The 18,968-nt window shown below is 43.8% G+C and overlaps 1 protein-coding gene and 1 pseudogene across 1 annotated transcript in view; one reads left to right on the top strand and one right to left on the bottom strand.

The window, feature by feature from the left end:
- Positions 1-1,370: 1,370 nt before the first annotated feature.
- Positions 1,371-18,968, top strand: part of RBM25 (RNA binding motif protein 25) — a 67,066-nt gene continuing 49,468 nt past the window's right edge. Inside the window, exons 1-2 of the mRNA XM_050798690.1 lie at positions 1,371-1,634; positions 14,314-14,434. Coding sequence (XP_050654647.1) covers positions 14,329-14,434 — 106 coding nt within the window. The 5' untranslated portion in view covers positions 1,371-1,634; positions 14,314-14,328. The remainder of the gene's footprint in view (positions 1,635-14,313; positions 14,435-18,968) is intronic.
- Positions 10,672-11,294, bottom strand: LOC126959128 (required for meiotic nuclear division protein 1 homolog; annotated as a pseudogene).

Genomic DNA, 18,968 nt, shown 5'->3' with positions numbered 1-18,968 from the left:
TGATCTGCCTGCCTCGGCCTCCCAAAGTGCTGGGATTACAGGCGTGAGCCACTGCGCCAGGCCGTTAATCATTTCTTTTCTTTTCTTTTCTTTTCTCTTTTTTTTTTTGAGGCAGAGTCTTGCTGTTGCCCAGGCTGGAGTGCAGGATGCCATCTCGGCTAACTGCAACTTCCGCCTCCCGGGTTCAAGCGATTCACCTGCCTCAGCTTCCCAAGTAGCTGGGATTACAGGGGCCTGCCACCACCTGCTTATATTTGTATTTTCAGTAGAGACAGGGTTTCGCCATGTTGGCCAGGCTGGCCTCGAACTCCTAACCTCAGGTGATCCACCCGCCTCAGCCTCCCAAAGTGCTGGGATTACAGGCGTGAGCCACCGCGCCTGGCCGGTAATCATTTCCTTCACTCTACAAATATTTATTGAGCGCTTGCTATGTACCGGGACCTGTTACTGCACAAAACCGGCAATCCACGCATTGCTTACATTCACATTCTAGTGGGGGTAGTGACGGACCATAAAATCAGTTAGAAAAATGTATGTTATGATAGATGGTTATGAGTACTTTAGAGTAAAATTAAGTAGGAGAGGCAGGCAGGAAGTGTGTAGGTATGTTTCAATTTTATATTAGGGTGGGCAGAGTTTGTCATCTATTTCACCTGGTTCACAGTTCCTGCAGGACAGGAACAAATGTCACTTCCATTTGCCTTCATACTTCCAGCACTTAGCACAGCACCAGGAACTCAGGGAGGCAATAACTTTATACTGAATACGTTTTATGCCTTCCTAGAAGCAAGCAGCTGAGAAAGGCGTATAACTAGATATTGCCTATAAGGTCCACAATTGGAATAACGTAATCATTTATGATTGATTTTATTCATTTTCATTAACTTAAGCTAAGTTCTTTCAGCACGTTTAGATTACAGAACGAAAGCTGTGTTAACTAGTATTACAGGACTTTTCACGTTTTTCCAAACATCTTCTAGCCACCTCCGGCCCTACAACTACCCATAAGCTTTTGCTTTTCAAAAAACCTCCACAGCCTTTGCCAATTATTTCTTGATCTCGAGTAGTTGTTATAACAACACTTGGGGTTTAACACTGAGGTTGCGTATAGGGCCCAGTTATCAGTTCCTCGAACCTCCAGTAATCACAAAGCAAGGTTCTACATCCCGAAAAACTACGAAAAGTGAGAAATCCTCTAACACTCCTCGCGCCGTGCCCAGCCGGAATCATGACCTCAAGATGGCGTCCCGTAGTCGTAAGATTCAGTCGGCTCCAATCAAACATGGCAGTGTGGGTCATAATTTACAGTTCGGGCCTTTCTAGTAGCTGCTAGACGCTGCTTCTCTATGGTTATTCGTCTCGGCTTGGTGAGTCAGAGTCAACAGGGGAGACGATCTATATACGTTCTTCTCTATGGTTCCGCGCTCCACGCCCCCGGCGCAGTGCACGCCGGGCAAGAGGAAGACCTCCAGCAGCTCCCCGCGCAGCGCGGCTGTATTTGCGGCCTGTGAGAGTAGGCGCTTCGGACCTGTGTCTCCCTGGCGAGCGGCGGGCAGAAATCTTGAACAAGTGGAGCGCACTCGTCACCTGGATCCTAGAAGGCCGCGAAGGCAGTACCGTTTCTTCAGCGGCGGGTGAGTTTGTGTCCGTGAACGCGTGTGGAAACCGGGAGACCGGGTGCCTCAGCTGGTGGAGGAGGAAAAGCCGGGGTGGCTGCGAAAGCGCCAGGGTGGGGTAGAGATAAGGGGGGGGCGCGGAGGCGGGGGTGGGGGAGGGGTCGGCACGAGGCTTGGTTTCTCCTCTTCTCTAAGGCCTGGAAGACCTGTGGGCCCAGCTGGAGCCCGTGGAGGCCAGACCTATGACTTGAGCTTTCCCTTTCCCTTCCACGTTCCGCCGCGCAGTGAATCGTCTCTGCCCCTCCTGGGTTCCACGTTAGACCCAAAACGATCGGTCTGCCCCTGGGGAGCCCTTCCCTGAGCCCCCTTGCTTACGGGAGCCCCACAGTAGGTTTTCGGGCCTGGGCACTGGCCCCAGCAGTTGCCTTGATGTTAGCCTCCACCCACCCTTTTTAGCGAGGTGCTGGCCACCAACGGATATCTTTCCCTTCCTCTTTGGCCATCTAGAGCCCGCCACCAAGCGAACTGGGCCCCACCCCCTTGGAATTGAGCTAATACCTACCTTTTTAGCACTCCTGGCTTGCTTAAGATGGTCATGAATTTTGCCATCCTGCCTCCTTTGAGCATTGGAGGGTGCAGTAAACTGTATATCGCCATTCGTTCTAGGCGATTACTAAGCTCCACGTTAAAATGTTACTTTCTCATTTTTCTTTGGTCGTCAATCATGCTTTTAAATACAGTTTTCCGGAATAGACGTAGGACTGTGAAGATTTTTCGGAAGTTATGTAATATGGATTTGTATTGCCATGGAAATGCCATTTTGATACTGGGCAGAGTGGAGCCAAGAGAAGGGAAGAGATTGGACCTCTGTTGCACCCTACTGCTGTATTAGTGTGAAGTATTGTGTATTAGGCCGTGGGCAGTAATGTATAAACAATTTTTGTATTGTCTTTGGAGCTTTTAATTTTTTTAAAGGCCGTTTCCAAAAACGTTCAGAGGACTTTAAAGGGATTAAATTGGTCGTAAGTTATTCATGATTCACGTGAATCTTACACTATTCTCATTCATTTAACTTAAAGCCTTGGTTTTTCTTTTTGTTTTTTCTTTTTAAGCTTTGGTTTTTGTTCCTCTGTAAAATGAATTGATAGTAATATCTATACGTTATTGGGGTTGGAGATTGAGAAAAACGTTATGTAAAATCCTTCGTGCGATATCCAGGTAACACATAGTAAGCATTTAAATCTATATTGACATAATTTTTTATTTAAGAATTTTCAATAAAATGTAAGAGTCCAACCCTGATTCTTGAATTTTTGTTTGTTTGTTTGTTTGTTTTTTGAGACAGAGTCTTGCTATGTTGCCCAGGCTGGAGTGCAGTGGCGCGATCTCGGCTCACTGCAACCTCCGCCTCGCGGGTTCAAGCGATTCTCCTGCCTCAGCCTCCTGAGTAACTGGGACTACAGGCGCGCGCCCCGACGCCTGGCTAATTTTTGTATTTTTTTTTTTTTTTTTTTTTTTTTTTTTTGAGACGGAGTCTCGCTCTGTCACCCAGGCTGGAGTGCGGTGGCCGGATCTCAGCTCACTGCAAGCTCCGCCTCCCGGGTTCACGCCATTCTCCTGCCTCAGCCTCCTGAGTAGCTGGGACTACAGGCGCCCGCCACCTCGCCCGGCTAGTTTTTTGTATTTTTAGTAGAGACGGGGTTTCACTGTGTTAGCCAGGATGGTCTAGATCTCCTGACCTCGTGATCCGCCCGTCTCGGCCTCCCAAAGTGTTGGGATTACAGGCTTGAGCCACCTCGCCCGGCTAATTTTTGTATTTCTTAGTAGAGACGGGGTTTCACCGTGTTAGCCAGGATGGTCTCGATCTCCTGACCTCGTGATCCGCCCATCTCGGCCTCCCAAAGTGCTGGGATTACAGGCTTGAGCCACCGCGCCGGGCCTGACTTTTCAAACACTACCACTGCCGTTCACAAAAGGGATTTTTGATTCTTCTTAAATAGCTTTTCTACCTTTTTTTGAAATTTGAAAGTTGTTGAAACTAAAGGAAGAACAAAATTCCACTACCCAGAATTATTGGTATTGGGTTTTAACTTTTTATATAGACATAATTTCAGATTTACAAAAAAAGTTGCAAGAATAGTACAAAAGAAATCTCAGATATCTTTCACCAGATTCCTCAAATGTTAACATTTTGCCAATTTGCTTTATCCTTCTCTTCATAGGTTTCTTCTGAAATGTTTTGCTAGTAAGTTGCAGATGTGATGCCCCCTAACCCATAAATACTTAAGTGTATTTCCTAAAAATTAGGACTAGTCTTATGTAACAACAGTACAACAATCAAAATAAGGAAACTAACATTGATAAAATACCTAATCTACAGTTCTTAGATTTTGCCGATTTTTCTGAGTTGGTATACTTTTTTTTTTTTTTTTCTTGAGACAAAGTCTTGCTCTGTTGCCCAGGCTGGAGCGCAGTGGCGCCATCTCCACTCACTGCAAGCTCCGCCTCCCAGGTTCACGCCATTCTCCTGCCTCAGCCTCCCGTGTAGCTGGGACTACAGGCGCCCGCCACCGTGCCCGGCTAATTTGTGTATTTTTAGTAGAGACGGGGTTTCACCGTGTTAGCCAGGATGGTCTCGATCTCTTGACCTCGTGATCTGCCCGTCTCGGCCTCCCAAAGTGCTGGGATTACAGGCGTGAGCCACCGCGCCTGGCCACTTTTTTTTTTTTGGAGGTGGAGAGTCTCGCTCTGTCGCCCAGGCTGGAGTGTAGTGGCGCGATCTCACCTCACTGTAACCTCTGCCTCCCGGGTTCAAGCAATTCTTTTGCCTCATCCTCCATAGAAGCTGGAATTATAGGCACCCGCCACCATGCCTGGCTAATTTTTGTATATTTAGTAGCGACGGAGTTTGACCATGTTGTCCAGGCTGGTCTTGGAACTTCTGACCTCATGTGATCTGTGTGCCTTGGCCTCCCAAATTTTTGGGATTACAAGTGTGAGCGCATCGCACTCGGCCAATATACTTTTTTTAAAATGGCAACTATGGGCCGGGCGCGGTGGCTCAAGCCTGTAATCCCAGCACTTTGGGAGGCCGAGACGGGCGGATCACGAGGTCAGGAAATCGAGACCATCCTGGCTAACACGGTGAAACCCCCGTCTCTACTAAAAAAAATACAAAAAAAACTAGCTGGGCGACGTGGCGGGCGCCTGTAGTCCCAGCTACTCAGGAGGCTGAGGCAGGAGAATGGCGTAAACCCGGGAGGCGGAGCTTGCAGTGAGCTGAGATCCGGCCACTGCACTCCAGCCTGGGTAGCAGAGCGAGACTCCGTCTCCAAAAAAAAAAGGCAACTATGTGACCTATATTGACAGAAAATTCACCTGTAAATGCACAATTCAGTGATTTTTGGTAAATATACAAAGTTATGCATCCATTACCCCAAAAGGATTCCTCCTTCTGTTTTCAAGTCACCCTGTTCCACCCCAGTTTCAGACAAGCACTCATTTTTCTCTGTAGATAGTAGTAGATAGTGCTACTTTTTTGTTTGGTTTGGTTTTTGAGATGGGGTCTCTCTCACCCAGGTTGGAGTGCAGTGCTACGATCTCGGCTCACTGCAACTTCTGCATTTCAGGCTTAAGCAATCCTTCCACCCTAGCCTCCTGAGTAGCTGGGACCACAGGTGCATGCCACCATGCCTGGCTAGTGTTTTGTATTTTTGGCAGAGATGGGATTTCACCACGTTGCCCAGGCTGGTCTGGAACTCAGGCTCAAAGGATCCACCTGCCTTGTCCTCCCAAAGTGCTAGGATTACAGGTATGAGCCACTGCACCCAGCCTTGCTTTTGTTTTTAAAAAGATGGATTCTTCATGTATTGCTTAGGCTGGAGTGCAGTGGCTATTCACAGGCGTAATCCCACTACTGATCAGTTTGGGAGTTTTGCCCTTCTCTGTTGGCAACCTGGTGGTTCTCTCTCATCCCAGGAGGCCACCATGTTATTGCTGAATGAACTTAGCATGAACACCTCATCGGTAGTGTGCTGCAGCCCAGAACTCCAGGGCTCAGGCGGTCCTCCTGCGTAGCTGTAACTATAAGCATGCACAGGAGTGTTGCTCTTTAATCATTGAAATTGTAAAACAACAAAGTGGCAATGTCAGAAAAAGATCAACTCTTTTGGAGATTTCAAAACAATTGAGTATTTTCATACTTCTGAAAAGCTTTGCTGTAAAAGTAGTTTTTCTGTTAAGCATTTCCCATTCTTCTTTGGGCATAAAACACTTTTTTTTTTTTCCCTAGGAATAATTCCTGCAGACATGACACATAACTGGAAGTAGATATTGAATGAATGAGTGAGTTGTATGTGAATATTCGCTGAGAGGAATCTCAGTTCATTCTTAGCAGCTTTGCTGTAAAAGTAGTTTTTCTGTTAAGCATTTCCCATTCTTCTTTGGGCATAAAACACTTTTTTTTCCCCTAGGAATAATTCCTGCAGACCTGACACATAATTGGAAGTAGATATTGAATGAATGAGTGAGTTGTATGTGAATATTCGCTGAGAGGAATCTCAGTTCATTCTTAGCATTTCAGAAATTTGGCACATAGTGTACTGATGGAGCTAGTCTAAAATAATCTATCCTGGGAGAAATAATTTTGTTTCTATCTGGGTAAGTCTACAATAGGGGAATGCTTATTAGCAGTATTTTACTATATTTTGGATACTTGCAGTATTCTTAAGAGTGCAGAAAAAAGAATAGTCTGAAAGATTTAAAGAGAAAAAAGTGAAAAAAAGAAAAACTGAGTGCATGCATATGTTGAGTAATAGAGATAAGTCTTCAGGGTTTCTTTTTGGACCAAATTTCTTGAGATAAAATTTGCACACAATAAAATGCATCTGTTTTAATTTCAGTGAGTTTCAACAGATGCATATACCTGTGTGACCACCGCCACACTAGAGATAGGAAACACTTCCATCATAGGTTTCTGTTATTTTATTTAATTTTTGGGAGGCCTTGCTCTGTCGCCCAGGCTGGAGTGCAGTGGTGTGATCTCGGCTCATTGCAACCTCCACCTCCTGGGCTCAAGCGATTCTCCCATCTCAGCCTCCTGAGTATCTGGGACCATAGTGCGTGCTACCACACCTGGCTAATTTTTTGTATTTTTGGTAGAGATGGGGTTTCACCATGTTGCCCAGGCTGGTCTTGAACTCCTGAGCTCAAGTGATCCGCCTGCCTTGGCTTCCCAAAGTGCCGGGATTACAGGCATGAGCCACTGCACCTGGCCCAGGTTCCTGTTGTTATTATCATGAGCTATAAAGTTTCATACTTAGCAGGAAAAAGTGCTTTGAACCTTCTAAAAGTGAGATACTTTCAATATTTTAAAAAATACTATAGAAATGATTTCAGTGCCATAAGATAACTGCATTTCTCTCTCTTAAATCCCACATATTATATAATCCCTCAGCAAATCGTATTGGCTGCCTTCAAAATATATCCAGGATCCAACAACTTGATAACGCTTTTACCACTACCACCTGTTCCAGGCCACCATCTCTCCAGGCTACTGTCTCTTATATGGATTATTGTGCCAGTCTCTTTCTTCTATCCTGTTCCCTTCCAGGCTTAACACAGTGGCCAGTGATAATGTTAAAATGTGACAAGTCAAAAACTCTTCAAGGCTGGTCGCGGTGACTCAAGCCTGTAATCCCAGCATTTTGGGAGGCCGAGACGGGTGGATCATGAGGTCAGGAGATCCAGACCATCCTGGCTAACACAGTGAAACCCCGTCTCTACTAAAAAATACAAAAAAATAGCCGGGCGAGGTGGCGGGCTCAGAAGGCTGAGGCAGGAGAATGGCGGAAACCCGGGAGGCGGAGCTTGCAGTGAGCCGAGATCCGGCCACTGCACTCCAGCCTGAGCGACAGAGCAAGACTCCATCTCAAAAAAAAAAAAACCTCTTCAAATGATTTTCATCTCATTCAGAGTTAAAACTAAAATGTTTACAGTGTGCCCTACACACTACACGTAACACTCAGTATTTATTTCTGATTTTCTTCATTTATTCTGCTCCAGTCATACTGTTGGCCTTGCTGTTCCTCCCTCAAACACACCATTCCTGCTTCAGCCTCTTTGTATTTGTCTTTTCCTTTGCTTGGAAGTCTCTTTCCCCCAGATATGAATAGGGCTTCCTGCCTCTGCCTCTTTTAAATCTTTGTTCTAATCTTCACCTTCTTGGTGAAGCCTAATCACTGTATTTAAAATAAACTACTCTGTAGCTCTCTTCCCTAATTTATTTTTCTGCAAAGTACATACCAACTTTCAATGTATTATGATTTATTTTGTTTAACATGTATAGGTAACAACAGATAAGCTTTGCTTATGATTATAAAAATTAGTTCTCAATCAGTTTCACATGGCAAAACATATAAACCTGTGTTGAAATAAGTAGTTGGTAATCTCCTTTTAGGCTGCTTAAAGTGGAGATTAGTATTTACCAAAGATGAGAAATGTTTTCTGAATTTCCATGAGACCATTTTTTTTTTTTTGGAATGGAGTCTCGCTTTGTCGCCCAGGCTGGAGTGCAGTGGTGTGGTCTCAGCTCACCGCAACCTCCGCCTCCCAGGTTTAAGCAATTCTCCTGCCTCAGCCTCCTGAGTAGCTAGGACTACAGGCAGCTGCCACCACGCCTGGCTGATTTTTGTTTTTTTTTTTTTTTTTTTTTTTTTTTTTTTTTTGAGACGGAGTCTCGCTCTGTCGCCCAGGCTGGAGTGCAGTGGCCGGATCTCAGCTCACTGCAAGCTCCACCTCCTGGGTTCACGCCATTCTCCTGCCTCAGCCTCCCGAGTAGCTGAGACTACAGGCGCCCGCCACCTCGCCCGGCTAGCTTTTTGTATTTTTTAGTAGAGACGGGGTTTCACCCTGTTAGCCAGGATGGTCTCGATCTCCTGACCTCATGATCTGCCCGCCTCTGCCTCCCAAAGTGCTGGGATTACAGGCTTGAGCCACCGCGCCCGGCCTGATTTTTGTATTTTTAACAGAGACAGGGTTTCACCGTGTTGGCCAGGCTGGCCTCGAACTCCTGACCTTGTGATCTGCTCGCCTCGGCCTCCCAAAGTGCTGGGATTACAGGCGTGAGCCACCTCACCCAGCCCAATTTTTGTATTTTCCGTGGAGATGGGGTTTCACCATGTTGGCCAGGCTGGTCTCCAACTCCTGACCTCCAGTGATTTGCCCACCTCGGCCTCCCAAAGTGCTGGGATTCCAGGCGTGAGCCACTGCCCCTGGCCGAGAGTTTTGCTTATTAAGCATTATTTATATCTAATACTAGTGGAGGGAAAGCGGTTCTAAAGATGAATTCATGGCCCAGTCTTGTAACCATTGTGAGGCTAGGCACTGGGCCATTGCTAGGATATAGTATGCGGCATGAGATAGTATAATAAATTTGTTTATTGAAGTCCTCAGAGTTTTGTTTACTGCTTTATTCATTAATCAGTTTATTCAACAGGTATGAAAACCAACTACCCTAAGAAAGCGCTGAGATAGGCTATTATAATGTTCATAGAAGAGCTTCTGTAAGTAGGACAGTAGTCCTTTCTGTTTTAAAAAGAGGTGCAACCCCCAGTTTGGTTTTGGTCAAAAAGTTTTATAGAAAGTTTATTTTAAAACTCAACACATTTATAGTCTTGCAATCTTGTGTTTTTCCTTTGTTAATATGTACTTATAACCTACCTACTGTTTAAAAAGTTTCTAGTACCTCATTTGCCAAGTATATTAAATCCTCCTAGGGGCTGGGCGTGGTGGCTTATGCCTGTAATCCGAGCACTTTGGAAGGCCGAGGCCAATCACTTGAGGCCAGGAGTTTGAGACCAGCCTGGCCAAACATGGTGAAACCCCATCTCTACTAAAAATACAAAAATTAACTGAGCTTGGTAGCATGCACCTGGTGGTGTGCACATGTAATCCCAGCTAGGCTGAGGCAGGAGAATCGCTTGAACCCGACAGGCGGAGGTTTCAGTGAGCCCAGATGGTGCGTCTGCACTCCAGCCTGGGCGACAGAGCAAGACTCCATCTAAGAAAAAAATTCATCCTAGGGATTCTTTTACCTATAAAGTTTTCTAAATATTTTAAGTATGTTGTGTTTTCTGAAGTTGAAGTTTAGTTTTATTGAATATGATATCCCAATTTAAGTGAAAGGAATTCTGAGGAAGTAGAGCGGTGAGCATGTAGGTCATGCTTTTCTATTTTTAAAGAAATGTCTAGTAAATAGGTAAACAGATACTGAACTTCATTAGTCATGAAGGAAATGTAAATTGCAATAAGTGTATTTTACTTATAAAATTATGATAATTTTGACACTGATCTCTTCTAACATTGATGAGGATTTGAGGAAAGGGCATACACATATTCTGGTGTGGGAGTATACATTTGTATGCTAGTTTTCAGGGATGCTTTTGGAGGTAAAATTTGAATACATAATAGTTTTTTTTTTTTTTGAGATGGAGTCTTGCTCTGTTTCGCAGGTTGGAGTGCAATGGTGCCATCTCGGCTCACTGCAGCCTCCGCCTCCCAGATTCAAGTGATTCTCCTGCCTCAGCCTCCCAAGTAGCTGGGACTACAGGCACCTGCCACCACACCCAGCTAATCAGATACATATAGTTCTGACCTGTATTAGAGAATTACCTGTACAGATGCATACAGTTATATGTCTGTTATCTCCAGGAACGTTCAGCATTATTTGTGAGAACTGAAAGTGGAACCAAGCCAGCTGTTAATGTTGGTTGAATAAATATGTCCGTATTATAATAATTTACTGCATTGTTATTATGTTATTATTTTTGAGACAGTCTTCCTCTGTTGCCAGCCTGGAGTGCAGTTGATTCTCCTGCCTTAGCCTCCCAAGTAGCTGGGACTACAGGCATGCGCCACTACGCCTGGCTAATTTTTGTATTTTTTTCATCTTTTATTGCCTATATTTTGTTTTTCTATGTATCATTAATTCTTAAAAATTAAGCTTTTGAATGTCATTGGCTATTTATTAGGCTTCAAAGATCTTGATGGAGAAGTCTTAGTTGACTGCCAGTTTCTTAAGCTGGGTGTAAGGCTGGGGTGCAGCGCACACTGGTTTAGTGTGAGCAGTGATCACTAAGCATATGAGCCACAGCCACCCCAGCTTTACCTCATTCACAGGCAGAACTGGAAGGTTGGTCCTGGATGGCTGCTTGGTCCTGGATGCTTTAGTGGTCTCTTGATTGTGGAAAGCCTTGTTTTGGAACAAATGTTTCCATTGATACAGATGAGAAATGCCTCTTTAATATTTTTATAAACCATTTAGAACCCAATAGATTTGGTTTGTGAGTCACACTCTTCTGAGTACCAAAGGATTTCATGGTTGGAAGGTGCGCCTTTTCGTCTTGGCAATGAGCAGCATTTAATGGAGAGACCATGCTTGTATTTGATTTTTTTTTTTTTTTTTTTGGTTCATTTACAGAATCTGAGACTTATTCAAACCACCAGCTGTATTATCAGGAAGGAACAAATCCAAGTTTTGACATATTGTCAGTGTGCTGCATGTTGTATTTTCAAATTCCTTAAGTGGTTTCAACATTAGATGACCAGTTCTTTGGCACTGATGTGGTTTTGACAATGTACAGTAGATCTGACCATAGCTCTGAAAAGTCTGGCTGGCATTACCACATCCCAAGCTCTCTGCCTGAAGAGAAGGAAGCGCCAGGCTTGCACGCTTACTCGGCTGGACTGCAGGGAAAGAGCTGCAGCACCAGCCTCTCACTACTGCAGCCACCCTCTCTCCTAATTTTTGTATTTTTAGTAGAGACGGGGTTTCGCCATGTTGGCCAGGATAGTCTCAATCTCTTGACCTTGTGATCCCCCTACCTCGGCCTCCCAGAGTGCTGGGATTATAGGCGTGAGCCACCGCGCCCGGCCAATTTACTGCATTATAAAGAGTGGAATAAGACTTTATTTTTATTTTTTTATTTTTTAGACAGAGTCTCTGTCGCCCAGGCTGGAGTGTAGTGACACGATCTCAGCTCACTGCAAACTCCGCACCCCGGGTTCAAGTGATTCTCTTGCCTCAGCCTCCTGAGTAGCTGGGATTACAGGCATGTGCCACCACACTTGGCTAATTTTTGTATTTTTAGTAGAGATGGGGTTTCACCATGTTGGCCAGGCTGGTGTAGAACTCCTGACCTCAAGTGATCCACCTGCTTTGGCCTCCTGAAGTGTTGGGATTGCAGATGTGAGCCACTGTCCCCAGCTTGGAATAAAACTTTTGTGAACTGACATGAAGAGATGGCATTTATAATGAGGAAGAAATTCTCGTAATGTGATTGGTTGTAGAAAAATAAAAATTATTAGTTTGTAGAAAGGTATTAAGAAGAGCACAGCAGTAGATACCAAACTGTTGGGATTGGGGACAAGGAAGTGGGAGACTTACACTTTTTGTGTTTTCTCTTTTTATGTTTCTGTAAAACATAAAAGACAAAATAGTAGAGAGAAGTATTTGTTTTTTTGTTTTTTTGAGATGGAGGTTCGCTCTTGTTGCCCAGGCTGGAGTGCAATGGCGTGATCTTGGCTCGCTGCAACGTCCACCTCCCTGGTTCCAGCGATTTTCCTGCCTAAGCCTCATGTGTAGCTGGGATTACAGGCATGCGCCACCATGCCCGGCTAATTTTGTATTTTTAGTGGAGATGGGGTTTCTCCACGTTGGGTAGACTGGTTCTAAACTCCCAACCTCAGGTGATCTGTCTGTGTCGGCCTCCCAAAGTGTTGGGATTACAGGTGTGAGCCACCGCGCCTCCCCAACCCTGTTTCTTAAAAAAAAAAAAAAAAAAAAAAGTGTGTTGCTGAAAATAAAGTTGGAGATGAAAAAAAAAATTTTTTTTTTTTGAGACAGGGTCTTGCTCTGTCTCTCAAGCCATCCTCCTGCATCAGCCTCCCAAGTAGTTGGGACCATAGGTACGCACTACGATGCTTGGCTGATTTGGAAATTTTTTTTAATACTAAAAATGCTAATATTTAAATATTAACATTAAATGCCAATATTTAACAAAATGACAGTTTTCTTTAACAGGACAAACTAAGTGAAACAGTTAAATATGTTCTTCTTTTTTCTTTTTCTTTTTCTTCCCACCCCGAGACAGAGTCTTGCTCTGTCACCCAGGCTGGAGTGCAGTGGATTACAAGTGATTCTCTTGCCTCAGTCTCCCGAGTAGCTGGGATTATAGGCGCACACCACCATGCCCTGCTTATTTATTTGTTTATTTTTTGTATTTTTAGTAGAGATAGGGTTTCACCATGTTGGCGAGGCTGGTCTTGAACTCCTGACCTCAGATGATGCATGCGCTTTGACCTCACCAAGTGCTGGGATTACAGGCGTGAGCCACTGCAACCAGGCTGTTCTTAAACTTTAAAAAATAAAATGCCAGCTTCTGATTCTTCAGTTTTGATTCAAGAATGGTTACAAGGTTTACTTTTAAGTTTTTTAAAAAAACTATTGACCTTTTTTTTCCTCTTGTCAAAAGTTGTATGTTCTCTTTGTATTTGAATGGTTACTATATGACTGGAAGTCAGAAGTTTATTTCCCCCTACTGAGATGTATAGTTTATGAGCACATTTGCCTCTTAGGAAGTGGCCAGCATTGAAGCAACAAATACCATGTAACTTGGTACCTTTAGTTTTTAGGATTCTGATAGATACAAGAAAAATGGGCTGCGTGCGGTGGCTCAGGCCTGTAATCCCAGCATTTTGGGAGGCTGAGGCAGGCGGATCACGAGGTCAGGAGATCGAGACCATCTTGGCCAACATGGTGAAACCCCGTCTCTACTAAAAATACAAAAATTAGCCGGGCGTGGCGGTGCACGCTTGTAATCCCAGCTACTCAGGAAGGTGAGGCAGGAGAATTGCTTGAACCCGGGAGGCGGAGGTTGCAGTGAGCGCAGATTGCGCCATTGCACTCCAGCCTGGCGACAGAGCAAGACTCCGTCTCAAAGAAAAAAAAAAAGGCCAGGCATGGTGGCTCACGCCTGTAATCCCAGCACTTTGGGAGGCCGAGGAGGGCGGATCCCTTGAGGTCAAGAGATGGAGACCATCCTGGCAAACATGGTGAAACCCCGTCTCTACTGAAAATACAAAAATTAGCTGGGCGTGGTGGTACAGTCCTGTAGTCCCAGCTACTCGGGAGGCTCAGGCAGGAAAATTGCTTGAACCTGGGAGGCAGAGGTTGCAATGAGCGGAAATGGCGCCACTGCACTCTAACCTGTCCACAGAGTGAGAGTCCGTCTCAAAAAAACAAAACAAAACAAAAAAAGAATGTATCAGAACACTTAAAAAACTATTAGATACCCATCTGGATTCTCAGTTTGGTCTAAAAAGATTCGTTCGTTTGGTATTTAATTTTTGGATATTAACTGAACCTGAAATTTTTTTTCTTCCTTTGTATGTATTCCTACATGATTGTAGGAGTCTATCCTGAACTTGGATCATGTACATTTTGGAAACTTATTTTAGAAAAAATTTAAGTTGTAAGAATTCTCAATGAACAGACAGAAAACAGGGTCTTTGCCAACTTCTTTGGGTAAGAAAAGTTCAGAATTTTGCAGATACTCTAAAAATGAAAGTCAGCAAAGAAGGCATAATAAAATTGTGAAGTTTTCAAATAAAATGATTTGTCATGTCCTTTTTTCTTTAGACTGCTGCAGTAAGAATGTCTTTTCCCCCTCATTTGAATCGCCCTCCCATGGGAATCCCAGCACTCCCACCAGGGATCCCACCCCCGCAGTTTCCAGGATTTCCTCCACCTGTACCTCCAGGTAAGTTTGTTGATACTGTTTTTTGTCGTTAAACTTTTACTTTTGTCTTTGTGATATTAACTTCAGGAAAATGTTAGATATGTGACTGTTAGTGAAGATGCCTCTCAGCATCGTTTGGAAAATGTGGATGTCTCTTTTTCCTATAGCAGTAGCTTTTATATCTGACTGAGGATCAAACTCATCTACAAAGTTTTTTTTTTTCCTCATCTGGAAAGTTTTTTTAAAATTCTTTTTTTTTTTATTTTTTGAGATAGAGTCTTGCTCTGTCACCCTGGCTGGAGTGCAGTGGCATGATCTCAGCTCACTGCAACCTCCACCTCCTAGGCTCAAGCAATTCTCTGCCTCAGCCTCCTGAGTAGCTGGGGTTACACATGCCTGCCATCATGCCTGGCTAAGTTTTGTATTTTTGGTAGAGACAGGGTTTCGCTATGTTGGCCAGGCTGGTCTCGAACTCCTGGCCTCAAATGATCCGCCTGCCTCTGCCTCCCAAAGTGTTGGAATTACAGGTGTGAGCTACTATGTCCGGCCTAAAAATTCTATATTTAAAAAAATGGGTAATACATACACATTGTTCAAAAACAAACAAAAAATACAGAAAGTAATACAGTGAAAAATTTTCCTCATATACCCCCATAACTGCTGTTGCTATCCCCTTACTAAAAAGGGAAGCAATAAGGTTATTAGTTTTTTCTTTATTTTTCCAGATACTTTAAAGTGTATATTATAAGTCAATATAAGTAAAGATTTATGGAGTTAAAAAAAAAAATGTTCAGACCCTGCTCCAACCCCCTGAATCAGATCCTCAGAAATTGGGGCTCAGGAATCTTAATATTTAACATGTTCACAGGTAATTTTTGGCACTCATTTAAGCATGGAGAATCCACATTTGAGAACTATTATCCTGAAGTACATAGTTAACATTGCTTATGCTGGGTGTGATTGTGTGTGTCTGTTGTCCTGGCTACTCAGGAGACTGAGGTGGGAGGATGGCCTGAGCCCAGGAGTTCAGGTCCAAAGAGTGAGACCTCATCTTTGAAAAAATGATTATCTTTGCTTATAAGAAATTTTTCTTTTGACTTAAGAACATTGCAGTTGGCTGGCTCATAATGGGTTGTTAATTCATAGCATGTATGTTACGGGGGTTGTAATAAACAGCACATTTGTCTTTATTTTGTGTGTGTGCACGTGTGTGTATGTGTGTTTTGGGTACTTACTTTGTTGCCAGACTGGAGTACAGTGGCGTGATCATGGCTCGCTGCAGCCTTGACCTCCTGGGCTCCCATCTCAGCCCTCCTGAGTAGCTGGGACCACAGGCTTGTGTCACTATATACTGTTAATTAAAAATTAAAAAAAAATTTTTTTATAAAGATGGGGGTCTCACCATCTTCTCCGGGCTGGTCTTGAACTTCTGGGCTCAAGGTATACTCCCACCTCAGCCTTCCAAAGTTCTGGGATTACAGATGTGAGCCACTGCACCTGACCTTGTCTTTATTTTGGATTTAACTACTCATTGTAAAATTTTGAATTTACTACCATAGGCTCAGCTTTGGTAGCCTTCTACCCTTGGGTCTGAAAAGCCACAAGATAAATATGAGAATTTCTGTGGAATATTATTTAGCACTTCAAGAATCGGGGGAAAATCATAATTAAAAAAAAAATCAGGCCTGGCACAGTGGCTCATGCCTGTAACCTCAGCACTTTAGGAGGCCAAGGTGGATGGATCACCTGAGGTCAGGAGTTCGAGACCAGTCTGGCCAACTTGGGGAAATGCTAAAAATACAAAAAATTAGCCAGGCGCAGTGGCTCAGGCCTGTAATCCCAGCTACTCAGGAGGCTGAGGCAGGAGAATCGCTTGAACCTGGGAAGCCGAGGTTGCAGTGAGCCGAGATCATGCCACTGCACTCCATCCTGGGCAACAAGAGTGACACTTTGTCTCAAAGGGGAAAAAATCAGAACAACTGTTTATGCATGTGTATTATGGAACAGAATGCAGTACTTTCATAAGTTATTTTAGACATGCTTGTAGTGGAGCTGCTTTAAGCTGTGCTTCTAGATAATCATGGATATGTATTTATTATCATCTGCTGCCAGAGGAGTAATGTGAAAGTTTACACTACTACTTTACTCCGTGTAACAATTACTTATTTTAAGCAGTAACTTAGTTGTTTCATAATGGACCATAAATAGATGAAATTCTACTGGAAGGCTGTGGCTGGCCCTTTGGACAAAATTTTTTCCTTAAAAGAAATAAATTTTGCTGAAAGGAAATTCTGTTGAGAAAATTGAGAGAATGTTGCAGAAAACTGAATAAAGTTAGTTATCAGCCATCAAACAGATTAATAGTTATAGAAGGAAAGTGTTTTGAACAACTTTCATTTGGGCATCAGTTTTCTCTTTGGTCCATATATCCTGATTTTCTTCATACATTTATAGGCTCATAGTGCAGATCTGGATTTTAATTTTTAGTTTATTAATTTTTTTGAGACAGGATCTCTCTTTGTCTCCCAGGCTGGGAGTACAGTGGCACAACCATAACTTAATGCGGCCTCTATCTCCTGGGCTCAGCTGATCCTCCTGCCTCAGCTTCCTGAGTAGCTGAGACTATAGATGTGTGCCACCATGCCTGACTCAGATCCGTTTTTCAATGGGCCTTACTATAACCATGATGCAAAGCCCAGGTGTTCTAGAAGTTACAGGCTGGGCATGGTGGCTCATACCTGTAATCCCATCACTTTGGGAGGCTGAGGCAGGAGGATCTCTTGAACCCAGAAGTTCAAGATCAACCTGGACAACATAGGGAAGAAAGACCCTGTCTTGTGGGGAGGTTGGGGGTGGGGGGGTGGCAGGAAGCTTAATCACTTGTTTAGAATCAAAAAGGATGGTTATGGAGAATTTGTGCTTTAATTTCCTTACCAGTAGATTGGGTTTATAGAAAAGATTTTAAATTTTTGAATTTTTTTTTTTTGGCTTTTTTTGAGAGAGTCTTACTCTGTCGCTGGAGTACAGTGGCGCCATTACAGCTCACTGCAGCCTCCACCTCCTGGGTTCAAGTGATTCTCCTGACTCAATCTCCCTAGTAACTGGGGTTATGAGTGTGTGCCACCATGCTCGGCTAATGTTTGTATTTTCTGTAGAGATGGGGTTTTGCCATGTTGGCTCAAGTGATCTGCCTGTCTTGGCCTCCCAAAGTGTTTGGATTATGGGTGTGAGCTACCGTGTCGCCCTACTCTCCGCCTTTTTTTTTTTTTTTTTAATAAAGAATTAGAGTTGGCCGGGCGCGGTGGCTCAAGCCTGTAATCCCAGCACTTTGGGAGGCCGAGACGGGCGGATCACGAGGTCAGGAGTTCGAGACCATCCTGGCTAACACGGTGAAACCCCGTCTCTACTAAAAAATACAAAAAACTAGCCGGGCGAGGTGGTGGGCGCCTGTAGTCCCGGCTACTCGGGAGGCTGAGGCAGGAGAATGGGGTAAAAACCTGGGAGGCAGAGCTTGCAGTGAGCTGAGATCCGGCCACTGCACTCCACCCTGGGCGACACAGCGAGACTCCGTCTCAAAAAAAAAAAAAAAAAGAATTAGAGTTTTGCTATGTTTCCTAGGCTGGAGTGCAGTGGTTTTACACAGGCACGATGATAGCACACTGCAGCCTTGAACTCCTGGGCTCAGGGATCCTTGTCCCTCAATTTCCAGAGTAGCTATAACTACAAGCAAGATTTTATTTATTATTATTATTTTTGGGACAGAGTCTTGCACTTGTTCCCCAGGCTGGAGTGCAATGGCATGATCTTGGCTCACTGCAACCTCTGCCTCCCAGGTTCAAGCAATTCTCCTGCCTCAGCCTCGCAAGTAGCTGGGATTACAGGCACGCACCAGTATGCCTGGCTAATTTTTGTATTTTTAGTAGAAATGGGGCTTTACTATGTTGGTCAGGCTGGTCTTAAACGCCTGACCTCAGGTAATTTACTCATCTTTGCCTCCCAAAGTGCTGGGGTTACAGGCGTGAGCCACTGCGCCCAGCCCATGATTTTTGTTTTCTGTGAAAGAACCAGGATTCTCCTTAGATTTCCACATAAATTTTTCATTTGATGCTTAAAATAACTTTCAAAGGATTTGTTTTTACTTTATTTATTTGAGAAAAATTTATGTTTATCGTGCACAGCGTCTTGAAATAACGTATATGTTGTAGAATGACTAAATTGAGCCAATTAACACGTGGTGTATTACTTTACATACTTATTTTTTTGCTGTTGTGAGAACACTCTAGATTTTAAATGTAGATTTTCTTTTGGTCATTTTCAAGAATATAGTACACCATTACTGACGGTATCACCATGTTGTACCATGTGTCTTACTTTTTTTTTTGGTCTTTTTTTTTTTTCCTTTTTTTGTGGAAAATGAGGTCTCACTATATTGCCCAGGCAGGTCTCGATCTCCTGAGCTTAATCTATCCCCCCACCTGTGCCTTCCTAAGAGTTGGAATTACAGGCGTGAGCCACCGCGCTGGCTGTTTTTACTTTTAAAGGATTCTTTAATATC

This window comes from Macaca thibetana, chromosome 7 (genome assembly GCF_024542745.1).
Source record: "Macaca thibetana thibetana isolate TM-01 chromosome 7, ASM2454274v1, whole genome shotgun sequence".
NCBI lineage: Eukaryota > Metazoa > Chordata > Mammalia > Primates > Cercopithecidae > Macaca > Macaca thibetana.
Note: the sequence above shows the minus strand (reverse complement) of the source record. Positions and strands in the feature narration are given on the sequence as shown.